Source organism: Zonotrichia albicollis, chromosome 27, assembly GCF_047830755.1.
Source record: "Zonotrichia albicollis isolate bZonAlb1 chromosome 27, bZonAlb1.hap1, whole genome shotgun sequence".
NCBI classification, from domain to species: Eukaryota; Metazoa; Chordata; class Aves; order Passeriformes; family Passerellidae; genus Zonotrichia; species Zonotrichia albicollis.
In genome coordinates, this window is record NC_133845.1 from 4,513,413 (window position 1) to 4,534,019 (window position 20,607).

Consider the following 20,607-nt stretch of genomic DNA (forward strand, 5'->3'; position numbering starts at 1 on the left):
TGCCCCCGGCGCCGCCCGCCCGAGCGGGGAGGGAGCGAGGGGAGCCGGCCCTGCCCCGGCCTTTGCATAGCGGGCACCGCTTCCGAGCGCGCTTCCTCCTCCTCCTCCTCCTCCCCGCCCGGCACCGCCAGCATCCTCATCGCCCCGAGCAGGAGCGGCGGCAGCGGCCCGGGCTGGTGAGCGGCAGCTTGGAGGGCTGGCAAGGAGGGAGGGAGGAAGGGGAAAGCTTGGCATGGAAGGCGGAAAAGTTGATGCCGGCCGGCCTGGCAGGAGGCGGCGGGCTCGGAGCCGTGCGAGTGCTGCTGACAGAGGGGACAGGGGATGGGCCGGCCGGAGCCCCGGGGTCCGCAGGGCTGGGAGGGACTTGGGGGTCAGCGGTGAACCCCCTTGGCCGGGCACGGCCACCTGCGGCCAGGTGCGTTTGGCGCTCTGCAGGGAAGGAGCTGCACCCGAGGGACGCGGACTAGCCCGGCCAGCGGCAGAGCCTGGGCAGCGGCAGGGAGAGCCCAAGAAGGGGCAGCCAGAGCCCAGCAGAGCCCAGCCAGAGCCCGGGCAGGGGCAGGCAGAGCCTGAGCAGAGCCCGAGCAGAGCCCAGCCAGAGCTCAGAGAGCGGCAGGCAGAGCCCAGCAGAGCCCAGGCAGGGGCAGGCAGAGCCCGAGCAGAGCCCAGCAGAGCCCAGCAGAGCCCAGGCAGGGGCAGGCAGAGCCCGAGCAGAGCCCAGCCAGAGCTCAGAGAGCGGCAGGCAGAGCCCAGCAGAGCCCAGGCAGGGGCTGGCAGAGCCCAGCAGAGCCCAGCCAGAGCTCAGAGAGCGGCAGGCAGAGCCCAGCAGAGCCCAGGCAGGGGCAGGCAGAGCCCGAGCAGAGCCCAGCAGAGCCCAGGCAGAGCTCAGAGAGCGGCAGGCAGAGCCCAGCAGAGCCCACACAGCCGGGGCGAGGCTGGGCTGAGCCCTGGGGAGCAGCGCAGCTCCTGTGCCAAAGGCAGAGAGCGGCCCCGCTCTGCCCACGCACCTTGGGGATTGCCCGGGCACAGCAGCGCTCCAGCCCTGCTGCTGGTGTCCGTCAGGGCTCCAGGGTGCGGTCCCCAAGCCCTGCCAGCATTCACACTGATAGAGGAAGTGGCTGAGCTCAAGGAAAGATTTATTTGCTCTCCACTCGCCCTGCAGCGCTCGCAGCTCTCTGCCTCAGCCGTCTGTACTTTTTTCAGCCGCCTGGAGCAGCAGTAATTCCTCCTCCTCCTCTCGTCCATCAGGTGCTTCTCAGTGAAGAGAAGATAATTCAGAGAGACCAGAGATGCCTTGGCCGAGCAGAAAGAGAGACAAAGGAGCGGTAGCAGGTCTGTGCTGACATCCTGACTGATTTAGCAGCTCTCATTTGAGGTTCCAGGCCATAGTGAAACTACAGGCAGCCGTATGAACCGTCTGTCTTACAGACAGCATTTCCTGTGCCAAATGGGCCGAGCACCCAAGCATGACTGACACAAGCCTGCTAGGTGTGTGATAAGGACACTGATGTATTCTCAGCACAAGGGGCTTAGGAAATGCAATTCAGGCCCATTTTTGCACAGCAGAGTTGGTCAGTCAGAGTACGCCCAATGCAGTGCCAGAAAGCTGATGTAAAAACAAAACCAAAAAGCTGCAAAACAAAAAGCAAGAACATTGCACTGGAGGCATCATGATGTGGTGTTTAAAGTACAAGATGAAAAAACTGCACATCTGTGCCACTCATCTGCTTGATCCACTCTAGCAAATAACCACATTTTTACCTCTTAATTACTTCTTAATAACTGGGTTTTTTGTCTGTGTCCTGAAAAAACAAAGGATCCCTTCTGAACAGGTAGCTCAGTGGAGGTTAAGCTAAGATTTCCAGCTCCTGCAGGAATTGAAATAGTTTGGTTTGCTTGGTGAATGTTCCTCTTACTCACCAGATTTACCTAAGTCTGCTTTGTTGCCTGGAGCTGATTTCTCAGCAATTAATTAAAAAAATTCAACTACACTTCATGTGGGCAAACATGGTCTATCCTGAGGTCTTTTTACTACTAACTGGGAGTATTAAACTACATTTTTGGAGACACAAAAACCTCCTTATTTCAGATGCAAATTAGAAACACTCAGAATCATTGGTGCATAATGCTGTTACCTTACCCTGAGCACCTGGGCTGCCCCAAACTCCTGCTGCAGTCAAATGTGTGAAACCAGCTTGGACAACTAAAAATATTTTTCTAAACAAAATGTGTTTTATCTCAATGTCTTTTAAGATAAAAAAGAGCCTGATGCTAAAATTGCCAAAACTGAGAAGGAGACTTCGGATAAGGAGGAAGAAGAGAAGTCTGCAAAACCCCCAGCTGGGAGCTCCAAGTCAGGATGGAAGAACTGGAAGAAAAAAGAATCTGAGTCTGGTGGGGAGGAAAGCAAGATCACATATTGTCACTGGCTGCTGAAATCAGAACCTGAGAGCAGGCTGGAGAAGGGGGTGGATGTGAAGGTGAGCACTGACACCCCCTCACCCAGCAAAGGACAGCAGCGGGGCCACTCTGCCCACCTTTAGTGCCCAGGTGCTGAGGGACAGCATCAGGCAATTCAGGCTCATTTATCTTCTCAAAACCCATTTGTCCTCCTGGAAACAGAAAAACAAAATGTTCTTGTCCAAGGTGACAACCTTGGGGTTTCATACATGTAATACAAGAGGAAATCAGCTCCTCAGCATGCTTGGCTGCTGGTCACAGGAGCAGCATCTATTTCAGACTGCCTTTATTCTGCTGCTTTGTAAAGGTTTGTCTGTAGGCCCTGTGGGAGATGAAAATTGTGTCAGGTTTGTGCTATAATTGAAGGAGCTGCTAGCAGCAAATGCTCAGTGCAGACAATGACACTGTAAAGATCAGAAAGCTCCTGAATGAATGTTTATTTTCATTTCATTTGGCAGTTCAGTGTTGACGACTTGAAAGCTCAGCCTAATCAGACAACCTGCTGGGATGGAGTAAGGAACTACCAGGTAGGAAGCACATGGGGGCACTGAAATAGCAAAAGAAGAAGGTGGCTCTGCCCACAGCTTGTTCCTGTGCCTCAAGCATTTCCTCTGGGGGCACTCTGCCTGTTCATGCAGGTGCATTTTGGCAGGGACCTGAAGTCAGCTCCTGCTTAGTGGCCTCAAGGTCAGAGGTAGATTCAGGCTGGTGAATATTCTGTCAAATCACCCAGTTTTTCTTTCACTTAGACCAACCTTTGATACCTCAAAGCAAGTCTGTACTTACCCAAATGCTCTGTCAGTGCACAGCTTTCTGTTCCAAAGGAATTCATGTGTGTTCCCCTGCTGTGTATGATCCTTGTTCTGTATAGGATTCCCTGTTCCCCTACACATGATCTGCCCTGAATTGTTTGCAGACAGCTCTCCTGGGCAAGGGTGGCTGAGCTGTTGAATTCCCACACCCTTTCTGACCAACAGGAGCTTGCTCTTCAGCCTTGTTTTGACTTTATTTAATTCCAACACAAAACCATCTCTATGACAACTGTAGGAAACATTATCTGAGTAATTCTGAAGCACATCTACCTCTCCTCTTGTTGGTTCCTGTTCTTGGCTGCTTCTAATGAAGCCATGAGAGCTCGATGGAAAGAGCTGAAAGTCTCTTGTTTACTCCTGACAGGCAAGGAATTTCCTGAGATCCATGAAACTTGGGCAGCAGGCCTTCTTCTACCACAGCAACTGCAAAGAGCCTGGCATTGTGGCCCTTGTCAAGGTGAGTGTTTTGGGGAGAAGTGATAAGGAATGGGTTATCACACAGCTCACTGCTTGTGTCTCAGCACCAGAGAGTGCAGGGAATGAGCCCAGGACACCTCAGCTCAGCCCTACAGGGCTGACTCAGCCATGTGTCCCCAGAGGGATGGAACCAAGCTGTGCCGTTTTCCTGCTGACATTTCAGGGCACTCCCAGCCAAGCCAAGTGCTCTGATTCCACTCTGACTCACTACATTCTAGTCAGCAGGGCCCACAAGGCAGTAGAATAAAACCAGGCCACAGAACAGCTTTTACTTTAAGAGCAGAACTCATCACAAAGATCTTTAGCAGCAGCTACCCAGTTTTCCTGTGCTGCATTTCCTTCCCCACTGATCTCCAGCAGGTGATGCTGCACTCACTGTTCTGCACTCCTTCCACACAAGAAATGTAAAGGAAACTGTTAGGATGGAGTTCAGGGAAAGCAAGGCTGATTTTTCACCAGGATTACTCCTTGTCACATCTCATGCCCTTTGCTGACAGGTGTTTTGAACTGATGGAAACTTTCTTCTCCCCTTCTGCTGTAGATCGTGAAGGAGGCGTACCCTGATCACACACAGTTTGATCAGAAGGATCCTCACTATGACTCCACCAGCAGAAAAGAGAACCCCAAATGGTCCATGGTAATGTATTCCATTAAATACAGCTCTGTGTGCAAGCCAAGAGAAGGGAGAAGGCTCTTTGCATCATAGTGAAAATCTTAAGCTTCTGTCCTGGCCTAGCTGCCTTTTTCTCTCTCAAGAGAAAATTCAATCCTCTTTCCTCTGCTTTTCCCCCAATCCCTTCTAGGAGGCTGCCAAAATATATCTCCCTAAATTTCCATATCTTGGCTGCAGAGCTGGCCTCTCTTCATTTTCAAATCTTGGCTGCAGAGCTGGCCTCCACACGTGGCAGAACCCTGAGGTAGAAAAATGAGCTAAGAACCACTGTCAGTGCACAGCAAACAAAACTGTAGTTTTGAGGATTGTAGGGAAGGGAGTGTTTGTGGGCTGCCTGCATCCCACATCTGAATTTTGCAGTCTGTGACATGAATGCACCTTGGTGGTACACAGTGCCAACAAATCACCTGCAGAACCTGAGTTAGAAAAATGAGCTAAGAGCCACTGTCAGTGCACAGCAAACAGAGCTGTAGTTTTTAAGCATATTAGATTGTAGGGAAGGGAGTATTCATGGGCTGCCTGCATCCCACATGTGAATTTTGCATTGTCTGTGACATGCTGCTGCACAGTGCCACAAACACTGGGAAGTTCTTTCAGCCTTCAGCAAGGCAAACTTAGTGCACATCAGCCACTTCCTACAGCTCTAAATCCTTATCCCTCAAATATTCTATGGGCTGTGGAGACTGTGTGCCTGTCCAACCTGCTGTAGTTTTGAGGCACATGAGATTGTAGGGAAGGGAGTGTTCATGGGCTGCCTGCATCCCAAATCTGAATTTTGCATTGTCTGTGACATGAATGCACCTTGCTGGTACGCAGTGCCAACAAATCACCTGCAGAACCCTGAGTTAGAAAAATGAGCTAAGAGCCAATGTCAGTGCACAGCAAACAGAGCTGTAGTTTTTAAGCACATTAGATTGTAGGGAAGGGAGTGTCACATCTGAATTTTGGACTATCTGTGACATGAATGCACCTTGCTGCTGCACTGTGCCAACAAATCACCTGCCACAAATACTGGGAAGTTCGTTCAGCCTTCAGCAAGGTAAACTTAGTGCACATCAGTCACTTCCTTCAGCTCCAAATCCTTATCCCTCAAATATTCTATGGGCTGTGGAGGCTGTGTGCCTGTCCAACCTGCTGTAGTTTTGAGGCACATTAGATTGTAGGGAAGGGAGTGTTCATGGGCTGCCTGCATCCCACATGTGAATTTTGCAGTCTGTGACATGAATGCACCTTGCTGGTACACAGTGCCAACAAATCACCTGCAGAACCCTGAGATAGAAAAATGAGCTAAGAGCCACTGTCAGTGCACAGCAAACAGAGCTGTAGTTTTTAAGCACATTAGATTGTAGGGAAGGGAGTGTTCATGGGCTGGCTACATCCCACATGTGAATTTTGCACTGTCTGTGATTTGCTGCTGCACAGTGCCACAAATACTGGGAAGCTCTTTCAGCCTTCAGCAAGGCAAACTTAGTGCACATCAGCCACTTCCTACTGCTCCAAATCTTTATCTCTCCAAGATTTTCTGGGCTGTCTGGAGGCTGTGTGCCTGTCCAACGTGCTGCTGCCCTCCCTTGCAGGTGGATGTGCAGTTTGTGAGGATGACCAAGCGCTTCATCCCCCTGGCTGAGATCAAGGCTCACCACCTGGCACACAAAGCAGATGGGGGCCCCCTCAAGGACATGATGCTCTTCAGCAGGCAGCGTCTGTCCATCCAGCCCCTCACACAAGGTGAGAACCTCCCACGACTCTTCATTCCCTCTGTCAGCCAAGCTGCAAGCTCCATTTATGGTTTTTCCTTCCTTACCACAGAGGAATTTGATTTTGTCTTGAGCCTGGAAGAGGAAAAGCCACATTAAAGCAGCCCAGCTCCCACCCAGCCCGCTGATGCCTCCTCCTCCACCAGCACAAGTCTCAAGTTCACCTGCTCAAGCACAGCACCACCAACATGCCACCACAAGACCTGCAGCCACACATCCCTTCCCCTGACACAGTTATTTTTGCTTATTTTTTCAGTAAATAAAGCCTTTTGGAATCAACTGCAGCTACTTGGGTTTTAAAAGTAGGGAAATCTGCAATTTATCTCTTGAGAAAGAAACAGGTACATCTTCTTTGTTTAGTTTGGGGTCTAGTGCAGCTCCATGTACTGCAGAGGGACATTTAAAAAATTAGAATCAGACAATTTAGAAAATTTAGATTCATTGAATGGCCTGGGTTGGAAGAGACCTTAAAATCATCTCATTCCACCCCCTGCCATGGGCAGGGACATTTTCCACTATCCAGGGTGCTCCAAGCTCTGTCCAGCCTGGCTTTGGACCCTTCCAGGGATGTGGCAGCCCCACAATCACAAGGAATTTCTCCCCAACATCCCATCTAAACTATTTTCTGACAGTTTGAAGCCATTTCCCCTCCTCCTGTCAGTGCATGCTGTTGTAAACAGTCTCTCTGGAGATGGCCACACAAAGCAGATCACACTGAACTTCCTGCAGGTACAGAAGTTCCCATGTTATTTTAGTTCTGACATCAGGGAAATGGAAGAAAATAAAGCCAGCCTGCTAATTTTCAAGCCACATGGGTCCTCCACCAGCACAGCTGCCAAGCAGTGACACAGCTAAAAGAAAGACCAAGGATTTATAAAGATAACAAAGGACAAACTCCTCCAGCATGTTTGAGAGCTGCACACTGTGGCACTTTTAAAGAAATATCTCCACATACCACAGAAAAAACCCCAACCCAACCCAATATAAATCACCACACAAACTCATGCACAGCATTTGACAGCCAGGGCTGGCTCTTTTTAATTGGAGAGACAAAAAAACCCAAGTTTTAAAATACAGCCATTGAAAAGACGACGAATTAAGAAACATGTAAACACAGCAGAGGCTTAATTACAACTTGCACTGCTTGGTTTGGTACCTGCCCACTCCCCTGTGCCTGGGAGGGAGGGAATGAGCCAAGTACAGCACAGAACCACCAGCTCAGGGGGCAGGAGTGCCCCTGGACATGCCAACACAACACTGCTCTGGAGTACCTTGTCCTGGAGTGAGCCCAGCACATCTGCTCCACCCCACACAAACACAGGGCTAACAGGCTGAAAATGGTCCTTCAGATTCAGTAAAAATGGGGATCACTTCTGAATTCTGGTTCCACACACAGGGACATGGGGTAGGAAAAATCCCCCAAATCAATGTACAGGCTCAATCAATGTTTAGGCTCAATCAATGTACAGGTTCATGCACCTTTTCCAAAGGAACCCTCCAGGAGTGATGAGCAGATGTTGAAGCCACCTCCTTCCAGCCAGGCAATGATCTCACACCCAGCCAGGCAGGAAAAAACCACTCCTGGAATGCAGAGACATCTCCATCCAGGGGGTTTCTTTCCTGCCACATGGCCTACAATCCAGGGGAATAAAGGAGTAAAGGAATAAAGGGAATAAAGGAATAAAGGAATAAAGGCAAGGAGGGAGCTGAAGGAAAGCTGAAGAAGATTGTAAGGGCACTGCTGTGCTCAGTTCCCCTCAGAAGAACAGTTTGCTATCCCCAAGGAGCCTCACTTGTCCCTATAGGATTGTGCCTGGCTGCAGCACAGCCATGTCCCCCAAAGGAAGGGAGGGAGGAGTGTCCCCAGTGCCATCCAGGGTTCCCTGCCATGGCAGAGGTGCCCAGCCCTGCCCTGGCACAGCAGGGTGATTGTTGTCTGCAGGGATATTTTGCCCCAGGGAAGGCAGGGCCCAGCCCATGGCACAGACTCCCCATGGGGGGACAAGGAAGCCACATCCTCAGTGGGGCACAGCAGAACCAGGGGTGACAGGGGAGGGAGAAGTGTCCCCAGTGACATCCAGGTCCCCTGCCATGGAGGGACAAGCCAGCCAGGTCCTCAGTGGGGCACAGCAGAACCAGGGGTGGCACAAGCACTGAGCAGAGATGAGCATTAGTGTCCTCTACAGAGCGAGACTGGCCAGCTCCACTACAAACCACAACCTTACACGTGGTGAGGAAAAGATAACTGACTTTGGCAAGCAGAAACACACATTTATCACTGAATACAGTAGCTGTCATGACAGAAAAAGCTCCCCTTCCCACCCCAGCCCCACTCCCTCCACCAGCACCGTCCCACTGAGCACAGCAGACACTTCCATTGCCCAGATACCTGCTCCACACTCAGCTGCAGGACAGAGGAGCTTGATTCCAGAGCCAAAAGGAAGCTGGACAAACTAACAAGCCACAAACTCAGGGAAATCCAGACAAATCCCACTTGACAGAGCTCCTATCCCAGCACTTGGTGCAGGCTGGTCTCTCCCTGGGGTAGGAGGTGTCACCACCTGCTTGAACAGGATGGACATCCTCCAAACTCAGGCAATCAAGTCTACAAAGCCACATCTGATTTTTAATGGAGGAGTGACTTCCTTCTGGGAATGTTCTCATGAGTCTACTTAGCTGAAGGCTAAAAGCAGCTTATTTAAAAAAAAAAAGAAAACCCACATTCAGGTTCTCAGCTCACTGCGTGCTCAGACCTCGCTGGTGACTTCAGCTCAGGCCTCAGGCATGTGTCTCTGGAATCAGAGCTCTGCCACCCTTCCAGGTGCTGCCTGGCTCCTTCCAGCAGCCCACACTGGCCTGTTTGAGCCTCCCACAACCACTGCATTCCCCTTCTGTCCCCACTAACCCTCATCCTGCAGGCAGCAAACCTCAGCAAACCAGCCCACGTGCACGTGTCCCCACCCTGCTGTCCATCCCCACACACAGCCTGCTCTGTCCCCAGGACACAGACACAGGCAGGGCAGCACAAACCCACCCACAGGAGAGCCCCCAAGAGTTCCAGAGCTGCTCTCCACACCTCCCTGCAGCAGCACCTGAGAGCAGCAGCCGAGTGTGGATCTCGGGACAAGATGAGGAAGGCACAGCTCGCGGCCAGGAGCCTTCCTGGCCCCACTTGTTGCCCACCCATGAGCACTGGGACCGTCACCGCTCTGCCCACCCCATGGCACCTCCTCCTGCAGCCACAGCTCCCGGTGGGACACAGCTCCACGTGGCTGGGTGGCAGTCCCAGGGCTGAGCCACCTCCGGCATCCAGCTGCTTGTGGCAAGGAATCCAACGCCAGCACGGGAGGAAGAAGGGGAAGGAGCGAGGGGATGACACCACAAGGTTTCCAGCAGGCCACAGCAGTCTCTGATCCCTCCTCTAGCTCCTTCTGCTAGGACCTCCATCCAGCTCATCACCGGGCAAGATTTCAGAAAGGCAAGGAGAACATCCATCCTGCACAGCCCCAAAGCACCCTGGGCCTTCCCCGCTCTCTCCTTCCCCACAGCTGTGGGAGCCCTCGGGGCACAGAGGAGCTCAGGAGGAGATCAGGAGCTCGGCCACGGCCTCCAAGCAGCCATGGCCTCCAAGGAATGGATGGACTGGGCAGTGCCAGGCACCACAGTGCAGCTGGCCGAGCCCTCCCGCCCCGTCCCACCCCGCCAGTCCTCCGAAGAAAGGAATGCAGTCAGATCCGGGTGTTTATTCAGGGAGGTCCCTGCGAGTCCCGCGCTGCTGGGGGGTCCCGGCGCCCCCCGGCCTCACTGGCGCCCGTTGTTGTCCGCGGGCTGCCCCGGGGCCTTGGGCTCGCCGTGCGCCGAGCTGCCCTCGAAGCGCTGCGACGCGATGGCCGCCTGGTGGGACATGCTCTTCCTCACGATGTCCCCTTTCCTCCACAGCACCACCTCCTGCAGGGACACAGCAAGTGCTTGTCAGGGCTCCCGAGACCTTCTGCTGAGGGAGACCCTTCTGCTGAGGGAGACCCTTCTGCTGAGAGAGACCCTTCTGCTGAGAGAGACCCTTCTGCTGAGAGAGACCCTTCTGCTGAGAGAGACCCTTCTGCTGAGAGAGACCCTTCTGCTGAGGGAGACCCTTCTGCTGAGGGAGACCCTTCTGCTGAGAGAGACCCTTCTGCTGAAACCTTCTGCTGAGAGAGACCCTTCTACTGAGGGAGACCCTTCTACTGAGGGAGACCCTTCTGCTGAGGGAGACCCTTCTGCTGAGGGAGACCCTTCTGCTGAGAGAGACCCTTCTGCTGAGGGAGACCCTTCTGCTGAGGGAGACCTTTCTGTTGAGAGAGACCCTTCTGCTGAGAGAGACCTTCCGCTGGGACCCTCTGCTGAGAACAACCTTCTGCTGAGACCTGGTAGGACCTTCTGCTAGGATCTTCTGCTGAGAACCTTCTGATGAAACTCTCTACTGAGACCCTCTGCTGAGAGAGACCTCCTGCTAGGACCTTCTGCTGAGGGTGCTAGCACCCTCTGCTGAGACCTGCTGGGACCTTCTGCTGTGACCCTCTGCTAAGACCCTCTGCTGCCCCACCCAGCCCCACAGGGTGAGCCAGGCTCCATGTTCCACCCACAGCCAGGACACACCTGGCAGTGCCTAAGGTGAAGCACAGAAGCTCCACCACTGAGCAGAAATGATATCCCAGGCATGCATTTTCCAGAGTCCTCCTCACCACCACACACATCTGACCTACATGGACATTCTTCTAGAAAATATCTGCTGAGACTTCCTGCTGCCTCACCCAGCCCTGCAAACTGAACCAGGCTTGGTTTTCCACCCACAGCCAGGACACACCTGGCAGTGCAGTCACCTGAAATTTGGGTAGAAAGCTCCCCCCTGGGGTCATAGAGGACATTCACAGCATCTCTGTCCTTGTGCCACTGGTAAGGTGAAGCACAGAGGCTCCACCACTGAGCAGAAAAGACATCCCAGGCTCCTCCTCACCACCACCCACATCTGACCTGCATGGACATTCTTCTAGATCATCCCTCCATGTGATGAATCCCAAAATGGACATTCTTCTAGACTATTTGTCCACTTGCTGAATCCCAGATTCCCAGCAGGTCCTTGTAAAAGCATCCCAAAGAACCATGCACGGGTCCAAGGAGAGCAGCAGCCCTGGTTCTCACCTGCTGTTTGAAGTAACGCCGCTCCTCCTCATCAATCAGCACCAGGTTGAGGTAATAACGCACAGAGAACTTCTTGTTGATGTCCCTCATGGTAGGAGTCAGCTCATAGCCAGCCAGAAAGAGCCTGATGGGAATGGACTCCCCTGGAAAGGGCACAGAGCTGTCAGCACAGACAGGATGCAGAGAGAAACCAGCAAAACACAAACTCACACGGCCACAACCTTGTCACCGTTTCCACAAGTGGGCTAACATGAGCTAGAAGACCTCAACTCCCTCCAGAAACCAGCATGCATGGTCCTCAGCCACATCCTGCCCTTGCTGACAGCTATTCCAGCTCCACTCTAACAGCACAGGACTCCTTTGGAACCTGCAGCAAGGCAGCACTGCAGGAAAAAACGAGGAAGGTGACATTTTCACTGTTGGGCAAAGAACAGTGGCACAGGAGATTGGCACAGAGCAAGAGCACCACCTCTGCTCTGAGCTGCAGCAATGCCAGCTGCTGGCCCACGCCAACTGTGAATTTATAGCTGGTTCTGCCACTGCCTCATCAAAAGAATTATGATTCTGTCTTAGCTGACCCTCATTGCACTGGAGAAGGAAAGGGATCAGATCAATCCCCTGATCTGAGCCCACAACAGTGGAAAGGGATGCTGAGCACAGAGAAAGTACTGCAAGGGTTATATTCCCACCCCAAAATCCTCCAGGGGAGCAGTGCTGGGGGCTCCTGTGCCCTCTCACCTCTCACAGGTGCCCCATCCATGATCTCGTACTTGGCTATGGTGTCGTTCTCGTGGTACACGTTGGGCCCCGTGCCCGTTGTCTCCCTCTTGATGATGTCTATCTCCATGTGCTTGATCTTGATCCGCACCAGCAGGAAGTAGATCTTCCCCACAATCACATCTTTTAAATGGTACCTGGCAGGAAACACCGGGATCAAACCCTGTGCAGCAGAGCAGGGCTCAGGCTGACGTGCAGGAACTTGCTGGGCAGGCACTTTGCTCTCATCCCCAGCAGATGGCAAACCAACCACCCCCACCAGCCACCAGCCCTTCATTTCCATCCTCTGCTCTTTTGGAAACACACAAGAACATTTAGCACCAGCAGATAGATTAAATACTTTGCTTCAGGCTGAATTTCTGCAAGAAACCCCTGTAAGAGCAAAGGTTCCAAACTCAGTATTTTACATCAATTAAAAATCACAGAATCATTTAGGTTGGAAAAGACCTCTGAGATCACTGAGTCCAACCACCACTTGAAGGAAGATTTGCCAGCACCAGCTGGGAAAGATGCACTAAGAGTAGCTTAAAAGAGCTCTTCCCAACTTCTTTGCTAGAGTTAATTCCCACTTCAGCTGTATTGCCTGGAAAGGAGCAAACATTGCCTTTTGAAGACACCTGGAAGTGCTGATCTGGATACAGCAGTGGGAAGCTACAGCAAGAATTTCATGCTGTGCTCCAGGCTCAGTGAGCCACAGCCATTGCTTCCCATCCCCTGAGCCAGAGAGATGGGGAAAGGAGAGGAACCCATGGACCAGGGAGGCTCTGAGCTGCCTCCCAGCCTCTCTGGAGCACGTGTGAGACATCAACTTTAAGGAATTTAGAGGATTTGAGGTTTTAGTTAGAGATAAGCTTTATTGGAGTTAATCGAAATAAATGAGTAGGCCTTTATGAAGTTAAGAGTTAGTAGTTAACTAATAATTGCTTGTCAACACAATGTTGGGTTAGCTGGGTTTTTAATGAAGAATACAGAAACTGATAAAGAGCTTTTAGGAACATGAGACAATTGTGGCCTCCTCTGTTCTGAAACCAGCTGAAGATGGGAATGGGAGTTCTACCAAGGGTTCATTTGTCAGATTTGCATTGAAAAGGTAGAAAGGTCAGAATGAGGAAGACTTCATTGACTTCCTCATTTTGGGACCCCTCCCCATGAAAGGGACCACCGACCCATTTCAAGGAACAAACTGCACATGCTTAATAGCTTTTGAACTAATTACCATGCTTAATAACTTTTGAACTAATTACCATAGGAAGCGGGGAATGAGATGTACCAAAGTCATGAATATGCATTTGTATTTTGGGTATTCAATACCTGTACAGATAAAAGGACTCTGTAATCACCTGTAAATTGCAGTGTGTATTTGGGAGCTATCCCACAATAAACATAAAATTTCTAACTTTAAACTGTTAGAGAGTTTTTGGATCTTGGTACCAGATCAATATCCATATTGGGAATGGGATGTACCAAAGTTATGAATATGTATTTGTACTTTGGGTATTCAATACTTGTATAGATAAAAGGGCTCTGTGATCACCTCTAAATTGTGGTGTGTATTTGGGAGCTATCCCACAATAAACAAACACTTTCTAACTTAAAGCTGTTAGAGAGTTTTTGCCCGTCACAGTTGGATATCAGTACTAGATCAATATCCATACTGGGAATGGGATGTACCAAAGTTATGAACATGTGTTTGTACTTTGGGTATTCAATACTTGTATAGATAAAAGGGCTCTGGAATCACCTGTAAATTGTGATGTGTATTTGTATTTGGGAGCTATCCCACAATAAACAAACACTTTCTACATTTAAACTGTTAGGGACTTTTTGCCCGTCACAGTTGGATATCAGTACTAGATCAACATCCATATTATTTTTAATAAATCAAATGGACATGGAATTCCTTTGAGGAAACCCCAGCAGGTGGGTCCCTGGATGCTCCTGAGCCACTCACTTGGATTTGTTGTACTCGAACTCGATGTGCAGGCAGTCCTCAATGCCCACTTCCATCTTGATGGAGGAGTTGAGCTCGGGGTAGGTGCTCAGCGTGTGCACAACGATGTCCATCTCCTTCACCACGTCGTTCAGCCGGCGGCTCACGGTGGCACGGAGGAAATACCTGCAGGGACAGTTGTCATGGGCATATTTCATCAAAAATCCTTTCCTTAGGATCTTTTCTCCTGAGAAGCTGAGAGGCCTCAGAAATGAAATGTAAACAATGGTTATCTGCTGCTGTGGAATGCAACAGGTGCATCTTTGGTCTCATGTGGTTGTTTTTAATTAATGCAAATCACAGTCCGGCTGTCTCGGAGTCTCTGGGCAGTCACAAGATTTTATTATCATTCCTTTCTATTCCTTGCTAGCCTTCTGATGAAATCCTTTCTCTTTCTTTAGTGTAGTTTTAATATATCATTTTCTTTTAATATAATATATATCATAAAATAATAAATCAGCCTTCTGAAACATGGCGTCAAGATTCTCATCTCTCCCCTCGTCCTGTGAGCACCACCACAGACAGTCCCCTCCCATCAGGGTCACAGCAGGGACAGCCCCAGGGGGGCTTGGGCTGTGCTATTTTCACTACACAGATCCATGTGAAGAGCTGAAATGCATTTCAATGCAAATCTAAACAGAACGTGTGATCAACTCTGCAGATCCACAGAGAAAGTTCCTTTTTCCCACTGAAGCTTGGAGCTTTCTCCTTGGCAAGGTGAGGTGCTCAGTTCAGCTCATGCACAGCTGAGAGGACAGCCAGCATTTCAAGAACAGGGAATGGGGAATGTCCAAATAGATTAAAGAAGCAGGAAACCAGAGAATTGCCACAAGGAAGCAGAAGAGCAAGGAAGCTCGTCCTCCCATGTCATCTGCTGTTACACTGCTCTTTTTTAGCCCAGGTCTGAACAAAATAAACCCACAGTAAAAGAGCCTCCAGCTCTTTACATGTACCTGCCCCTGGAGCAGCCAACACCCCACACTGGAAAAGGCAGAAGGGAATTTTCAGATGGAAAAGCAGAATCCTCTCAGCTTCCAAGCATTTGTGAGCCTGGGTTACCTAAGCTCCGTTTTGGGGCTCTGAGGAGCAGCCTGCACATGTTCAAACCACTGCCCTTTTGCAAGATTACATCAGGCTGCACAGCCACACCTCCCAGTGCAGATCTCAGACTTGTCCAACCCCCACTTTGAAGGCAGTGAAAGCATTTTGAGTCGACTGAGTGCCTTGATGTGAAATATCATTTCTAACACATGAACAAGGAACCAGCGAAGCATCTGTTTGCATACAGAGCACAATTAAAGTTGACAAGACTGATTACAGCAAAAATATCCCCACTGGAGACTAAACCAAACAGTTTATTTTGAATTATCAAATAAATGAGCAAGTATTTGACTCAAAAGGGGCTGATTTCTCTTGTCACTCAAAAGGGGAAAAACAAGTTCCATAAAGAGCCTGATGCATGCTTGTAAAATAAAGACCTCAAAGGCAGCTTTTTACAACTCAAAATTAATTGGGAGTTCTGCATCATCAGAGTGAATATCAGCACTCACTCAGAGCAGAACTGGGGTCAGCCAGGGCAGGGCACTCACCTTAGCTTCACATTCTGCCCCGTGTAGGACTCGTAAGGTTTCTCCACGTGGGTGAACTCAAAGTCAAACGTTTGTGACTGAGTGAATTCCCCAGGCCGGGCCAGGTCCTTCACCAGGGACACGAACTCGTGGTGGTTCCCTCGGTCATAGTAGAGCTCTAGGGAAATGGAAATCCAGGTTAAGCTGAACCCCAGGTGACACAGGAGATTTTCAGCAACTCTCTTGTCCAGGTCCCTCCTTCCTTCAACACCATTCATCAGGGGAATGCACTTGTTCCCTGCTCTCCATCAGAGCCAGGCGCAGGCCACAGCTTTCCTCCCTGAAACGGGAAGGAAAAGGTTCCCACAACCTCCTTTACTACAATAAATCAAGAACTTGCCTTGGGGAGGCACAAGTTGCCTATTATCAATATTAAATATGGTCTGTGGCTCATGCGAACCCTTCCAATAATCTTCTGCACGGTATTCCAGGCCAAAGGCATTGCCCCTGTGAGGAAAAGCCACCACTGCTTGTCTGGAACAGCCAGAGCAAAATCAGGGGACACAATGATTCCAACTGCTCCTGCTTATCCTTGGGCAGCAAAGAGCCTGAGTGGCCTTGGGCTGCAGCAGGGAATAAATGGCAATGCTGATCCTGCTGCACAACCAGCCTGTGTGTGGGGAGGCAGCTGAATCCTCCAGCCCATGGGGAACACATCCACGGCCAGGTGAGCACGGTGAGGGAAGAGCTCTCACCTCTGCAAGCTCTGCTCAAACCAGCTCAAGTGACCAGCACTCCTCGCTTTTCCCCACAACCCTCCCACAGCAGCAGGAAACTACAGCTTTCCTCATTTAATGAAAGCAATCCTCCACACCTCCACTGAGTTTTCAGCCTCAAGACAAAGCAACCAAACCCTTCAATCTCTGCAATTTGCATGAACAGCTTGGGATTACCCAAACCATCAATGAAACCTGCCCTTCCCAGCCCTGTGTGTGAGCCTGTGCCTACAGGACACCCACACAGTCCTTCTGCAAGGCAAAGCCTTTCTGCTGAGATGAGGAAACAAAAACCTAAGTCATCACACAGTCACACTCACAAACTCAGTGTCAGCACTAAACTGTGCAGAGGAGGCTTCTGAGAGGTATTAGAGGTGCTCAGGAACTGCAGTTCAGCCCTCCTTGAGATGCACAATGAGATTTCAGCTTTTAAGTGATGCCTGTTCCTCACAGCCCTGTGCTCACCTTATCTCTCTAATGGAAATTTTGGCACTGGAGCCCCCCTCACTTACGCACAACAGCAAATGTCACCAAGCCCTTTAGGCTGGGCAGGTGACATAAATAACCCAGCCTCTGTCTGTGCACTGAATTGGTGTGTCCACTGAGAGGACAGTGCTCGCTGATGTGACAGGGAGAAGCCACGTGCCAACAGAAAAAAGAGGAAACAGGCACAGAAACGGAGGAATCAGCCCAGACCATCGTGACACACGATGCAGAAAGCACAAATCAAAAAAGCAAGGGGAGGCAGATGTCAGTGCACTGAGCTCTCTGCTACCTCAGAAGGTCATGGTTGGCACCCTGCAGCCTTTAGCAGAGTAATGTTTCCCACACTCCAGCCTGTCAAACAGGTATAAGCTGTAATTTCAGGTTTTCAGAGCTACAAGGTTTCCAGAGTGAGAAAACAACCTGCCAACATTTCAGTGGCTTGCTCAGGCCACAGCCACCAGAGATGAAACCATCTGGAATGGGTTCTGGGCTCACCTGGGATCAGGCAGGACCCAGCACTCACAATGTGGCCTTTGGTACCTGCTCTGGAGCATCTTCCCTGCAAAACACCCCTCCTTCACATCCCTGTTAAATTGCCTCACCTCCATGCTCGTCTCGTGGCAGCAAGAAGTCAGAATACAAGATGGAAAGCATTGAGAAATGCAATTAGTGGAACAAACTTCAGTGATTTATCAAAAAGGCCTGAGGGGCATAAGGACTGACGTGCAGCCACAGCAGCTGTAACACACCCTGCTTGGGCAATCATGTGCATACAAAGCAGTAATTCCATGCAGGCATGGCTCAAAAGCCTTCCAAAACAGGGAATGAGTTGCAGGCAAGGCAGCACAGCAGAGACAGTGGAGCAGGAAACAAAGTTCATGTTTAATTTCCACTGGGACTGTATCAATAGGAGCTCCTGGTGAGCAGCCTCACCTACACTCCATCATTTACACACTCCTTTCCTTTCCAAAAACCAGAGTCAGGCACAAGCACAGCCAATAAAACTCAAACAGCAGCATGGGGCTGGGTGGGAAATCTCCTGCTCATGTTCCCTCACCACACGATTTGCAATGCAAAGGCTGCAGGCCCTTGGCTCCAGCAGTGATTTTGGGGTTTTAGAGCCAAGCACAGAGAGCCACAGATGTGAGGCCTCGCACGCAGCCATGGGAAGGAACATCCTGAATTTATTTTGGCTTGTGGGGCTCAAGGCATGTCCGTGGAGCAGGGACAGCTCTGCTCCAATGGAGAAGTGGGTGTGGCAGCTGCCTTTCCCCTTCGAAAGCAGGAAATATTAAACCTGAATTGCTTACACGCACAGATAACCACAAGTTTTGAACAACTTGAAGTCACCCAACCAACCGTGCAGGGGTGCTTGGAGGAGAAGGTGGGATCAGCCAGGGTGAGCCTGCAGGCTCAGGAAAGGGGATTCACCCAGGGAAAAAAGGGACACAAGGACAAAACCCACCCCATCAGCACCCTCAGCATCCCTAAGAGGATCAGCAGGCAGGCAGCTCCTGGAGCAGGAAGAGCCAGCACGGGGACCAGGTCAGGGCTGAGCTGCAGCTGCAGGATGGAACCAAAGCACGCCCGGCTCAGAGCTAAACCAGTGACCGAGCAGAAGAGAGAAATTAGGACAGGAGAACAATGACCTGGAAAAGGACTGGAATGCCCTTCCTTCTGCCAGGGCTCGAGCCTGGAGAACAGGCCAGGCTGCCCAGCTCAGAGGGTAGAATAATGTCCAGCAGCCGTGGGAATGCTGCGTGCAGCCAGGAGCGAGAGGAACCTGCTCAACACCAGTGGGATCCCAGTGCCATGGGGCACAGCAATGCCCCCAGTACCAGTGGGATCCCAGGGCCATGGGGCACAGCAATGCTCCTGGACTCTGAGTACCAATGGGATCCCAGTGCCATGGGGCACAGCAATGTCCCCAGTACCAGTGGGATCCCAGTGCCATGGGGCACAGTAATGCCCCCAGATCCCCGGTACCAGTGAGTTACCATGGGATGCAGTGATGCTCCCTGCACTCTCAGCACCAGCAATGCTCTCTGGATCCCCGGCACTCGCAGGGATCTCAGTGCCATGGGGTTCAGCAATGCTCCCCAGACCCCCAGTACCAGTGGGGGTCTCAGTGCCATGGGGTCCAGCAATGCTCCCCAGACCCCCAGTACCAGCGGGATCTCAGTGCCATGGGGTCCAGCAATGCTCCCCAGACCCCCAGTACCAGCGGGATCTCAGTGCCATGGGGTCCAGCAATGCTCCCCAGACCCCTGGCACCTGTGGGATGCATTGATCCTCCCCGGAGCCCCGGCAGCAGCGGGATCCCGGCACCCACGAGGGCCATCAGGAAGGGACCCGGCCCCGCAGGCCGCCCCGCTCACCGATCTGCCCGATGAACTCCACTTTGATGCCCTGGTGCTCCAGCCGCTTGTTGGGGTTCTTGAGGGTGAGGACCACCCTGCCCGACACGGTCTCGCCGTCATAGAAGAGGAAATATTTCTCCTTCTTGCCTTCCTCCGTCTTGTGCTCCACCCGCCGCCGGCTCTCGGCGTCGCTCAGCACCAGCTCCAGCTCCGGGCTCTGCCCGAACCCGAAGAAGCTCATGGTCCCGGGATGCGGCGCGGGCCGGCGCGGGCGGACCCCGCGGCCCCGCTGGCGGATCGCGGCCGGGGCGGGGCTGCGCGGGGCGGCGGCGACGCCGGGGAAGGAGCCGGGGCGGCGGCGGCGGTGGCAGCAGCGGCGGCGGCGGCGCGGGGGGGCCGCAATGCGGCAGCGCTGCCGGGGCGGCGGCGGCGGGACCCGCGCACCGCGCACCGCGCAGCTCCGCCCCGGCCCGGCCCGGCCGCGCCCGCCCCGCTCCTTCCGGGGCAGCGGCGCCCGCCGCGATTGGCCCGCGCCGCCCCGCGCTCGCCATTGGCGCGTTCGAAGGCGGGCGGGCGGCGGCAGCGATGGCGGCGGAGCGGCTGCGGAGCGCGCTCGGAGGGTGGCGGCTGCCGGCGCTGGCCGCAGGTGCGGGCCGGGAGCGGGGTCGGCATCGGGATCGAGATTAGGATCGGGGTTAGGAGAGGGATATTGGGAATGGGGTCGGGGTTAGGGTCAGGATCGGGTCCGGGGCCGGTTTGCCGACCTCTTTTCCGGTTTTGGTCGCTGTGTCTTGCGGTCTCTCTGTTTCCCGGTCCAGCTCTCTGTTCCAGTCTCTCTGTCCCCGTCCAGGTCTCTATTCCGGTCCCGGTCTCTGTTCGTCTCCCGTTCTGTCTCTCTGTCCCGCTGTTCCTCTCGGTATCGGTCTCTGTTCCCCTTCCCAGTCCTGCCTCCGTTTCGGTCCCGCTCTCTGTCTCTTTCCCGTTCTCTCTGTCCCGGTATCCGTCTCTGTCTCGGTAGCGATCTCTGTCCCCCTCCCGGTCCTGCCTCGGTTTCGGTCCCTGTCCGGGTCTCTGTATCAGTCCCGGTCCCAATCTCGGTGTCAGTCTCTGTCCCGGTCCCTCTGTCTCTATCCTGGTCCCTCTGTCCCGGTGTCAGTCCCGGTCCCCCTGTCTCTGTCCCGGTTCCGGTGGCTCTCCCCGGTCACCGGGATGGGGCTGACCCCCGGCAGTTCCTGGCAGTGACAGCGCTGCCCTTGGCGCGCCCGTGTCCCGCTGGATTTGGGCACTCCGTGC

The 20,607-nt window shown here is 52.4% G+C and overlaps 3 protein-coding genes across 8 annotated transcripts in view; 2 read left to right on the forward strand and 1 right to left on the reverse strand.

The window, feature by feature from the left end:
* Positions 1-32: 32 nt before the first annotated feature.
* On the forward strand, positions 33-7,578 carry THYN1 (thymocyte nuclear protein 1). Of its 2 annotated transcripts, none has more exons than XM_074559473.1 (8): positions 33-176; positions 1,204-1,332; positions 2,254-2,480; positions 2,919-2,987; positions 3,637-3,729; positions 4,291-4,386; positions 6,000-6,150; positions 6,232-7,578. In XM_074559473.1, the coding sequence occupies exons 2-8, from the start codon at positions 1,290-1,292 to the stop codon at positions 6,276-6,278; spliced, it is 726 nt and encodes a 241-aa protein (XP_074415574.1). In that variant the 5' UTR covers positions 33-176; positions 1,204-1,289; the 3' UTR covers positions 6,279-7,578. The 2 variants fall into 2 exon arrangements, with proteins under 2 accessions (XP_074415574.1, XP_074415573.1); XM_074559472.1 differs by having other exon boundaries at positions 1,249-1,332.
* Positions 7,188-19,555, reverse strand: VPS26B (VPS26 retromer complex component B). The gene is made up of 6 exons (XM_074559469.1): positions 19,333-19,555; positions 15,714-15,870; positions 14,086-14,250; positions 12,096-12,271; positions 11,358-11,500; positions 7,188-10,127 (listed from the first exon to the last, which is right to left on the reverse strand). The coding sequence occupies exons 1-6, from the start codon at positions 19,553-19,555 to the stop codon at positions 9,981-9,983; spliced, it is 1,011 nt and encodes a 336-aa protein (XP_074415570.1). The 3' UTR covers positions 7,188-9,980.
* Positions 19,556-19,787: 232 nt separating this feature from the next.
* Positions 19,788-20,607, forward strand: part of NCAPD3 (non-SMC condensin II complex subunit D3) — a 44,071-nt gene continuing 43,251 nt past the window's right edge. For all 5 annotated transcript variants that reach the window (XM_074559448.1, XM_074559449.1, XM_074559452.1 and 2 more), the window contains exon 1: positions 19,788-19,960. In XM_074559448.1, the coding sequence (XP_074415549.1) occupies positions 19,900-19,960 (61 nt within the window). In that variant the 5' untranslated portion in view covers positions 19,788-19,899. The remainder of the gene's footprint in view (positions 19,961-20,607) is intronic.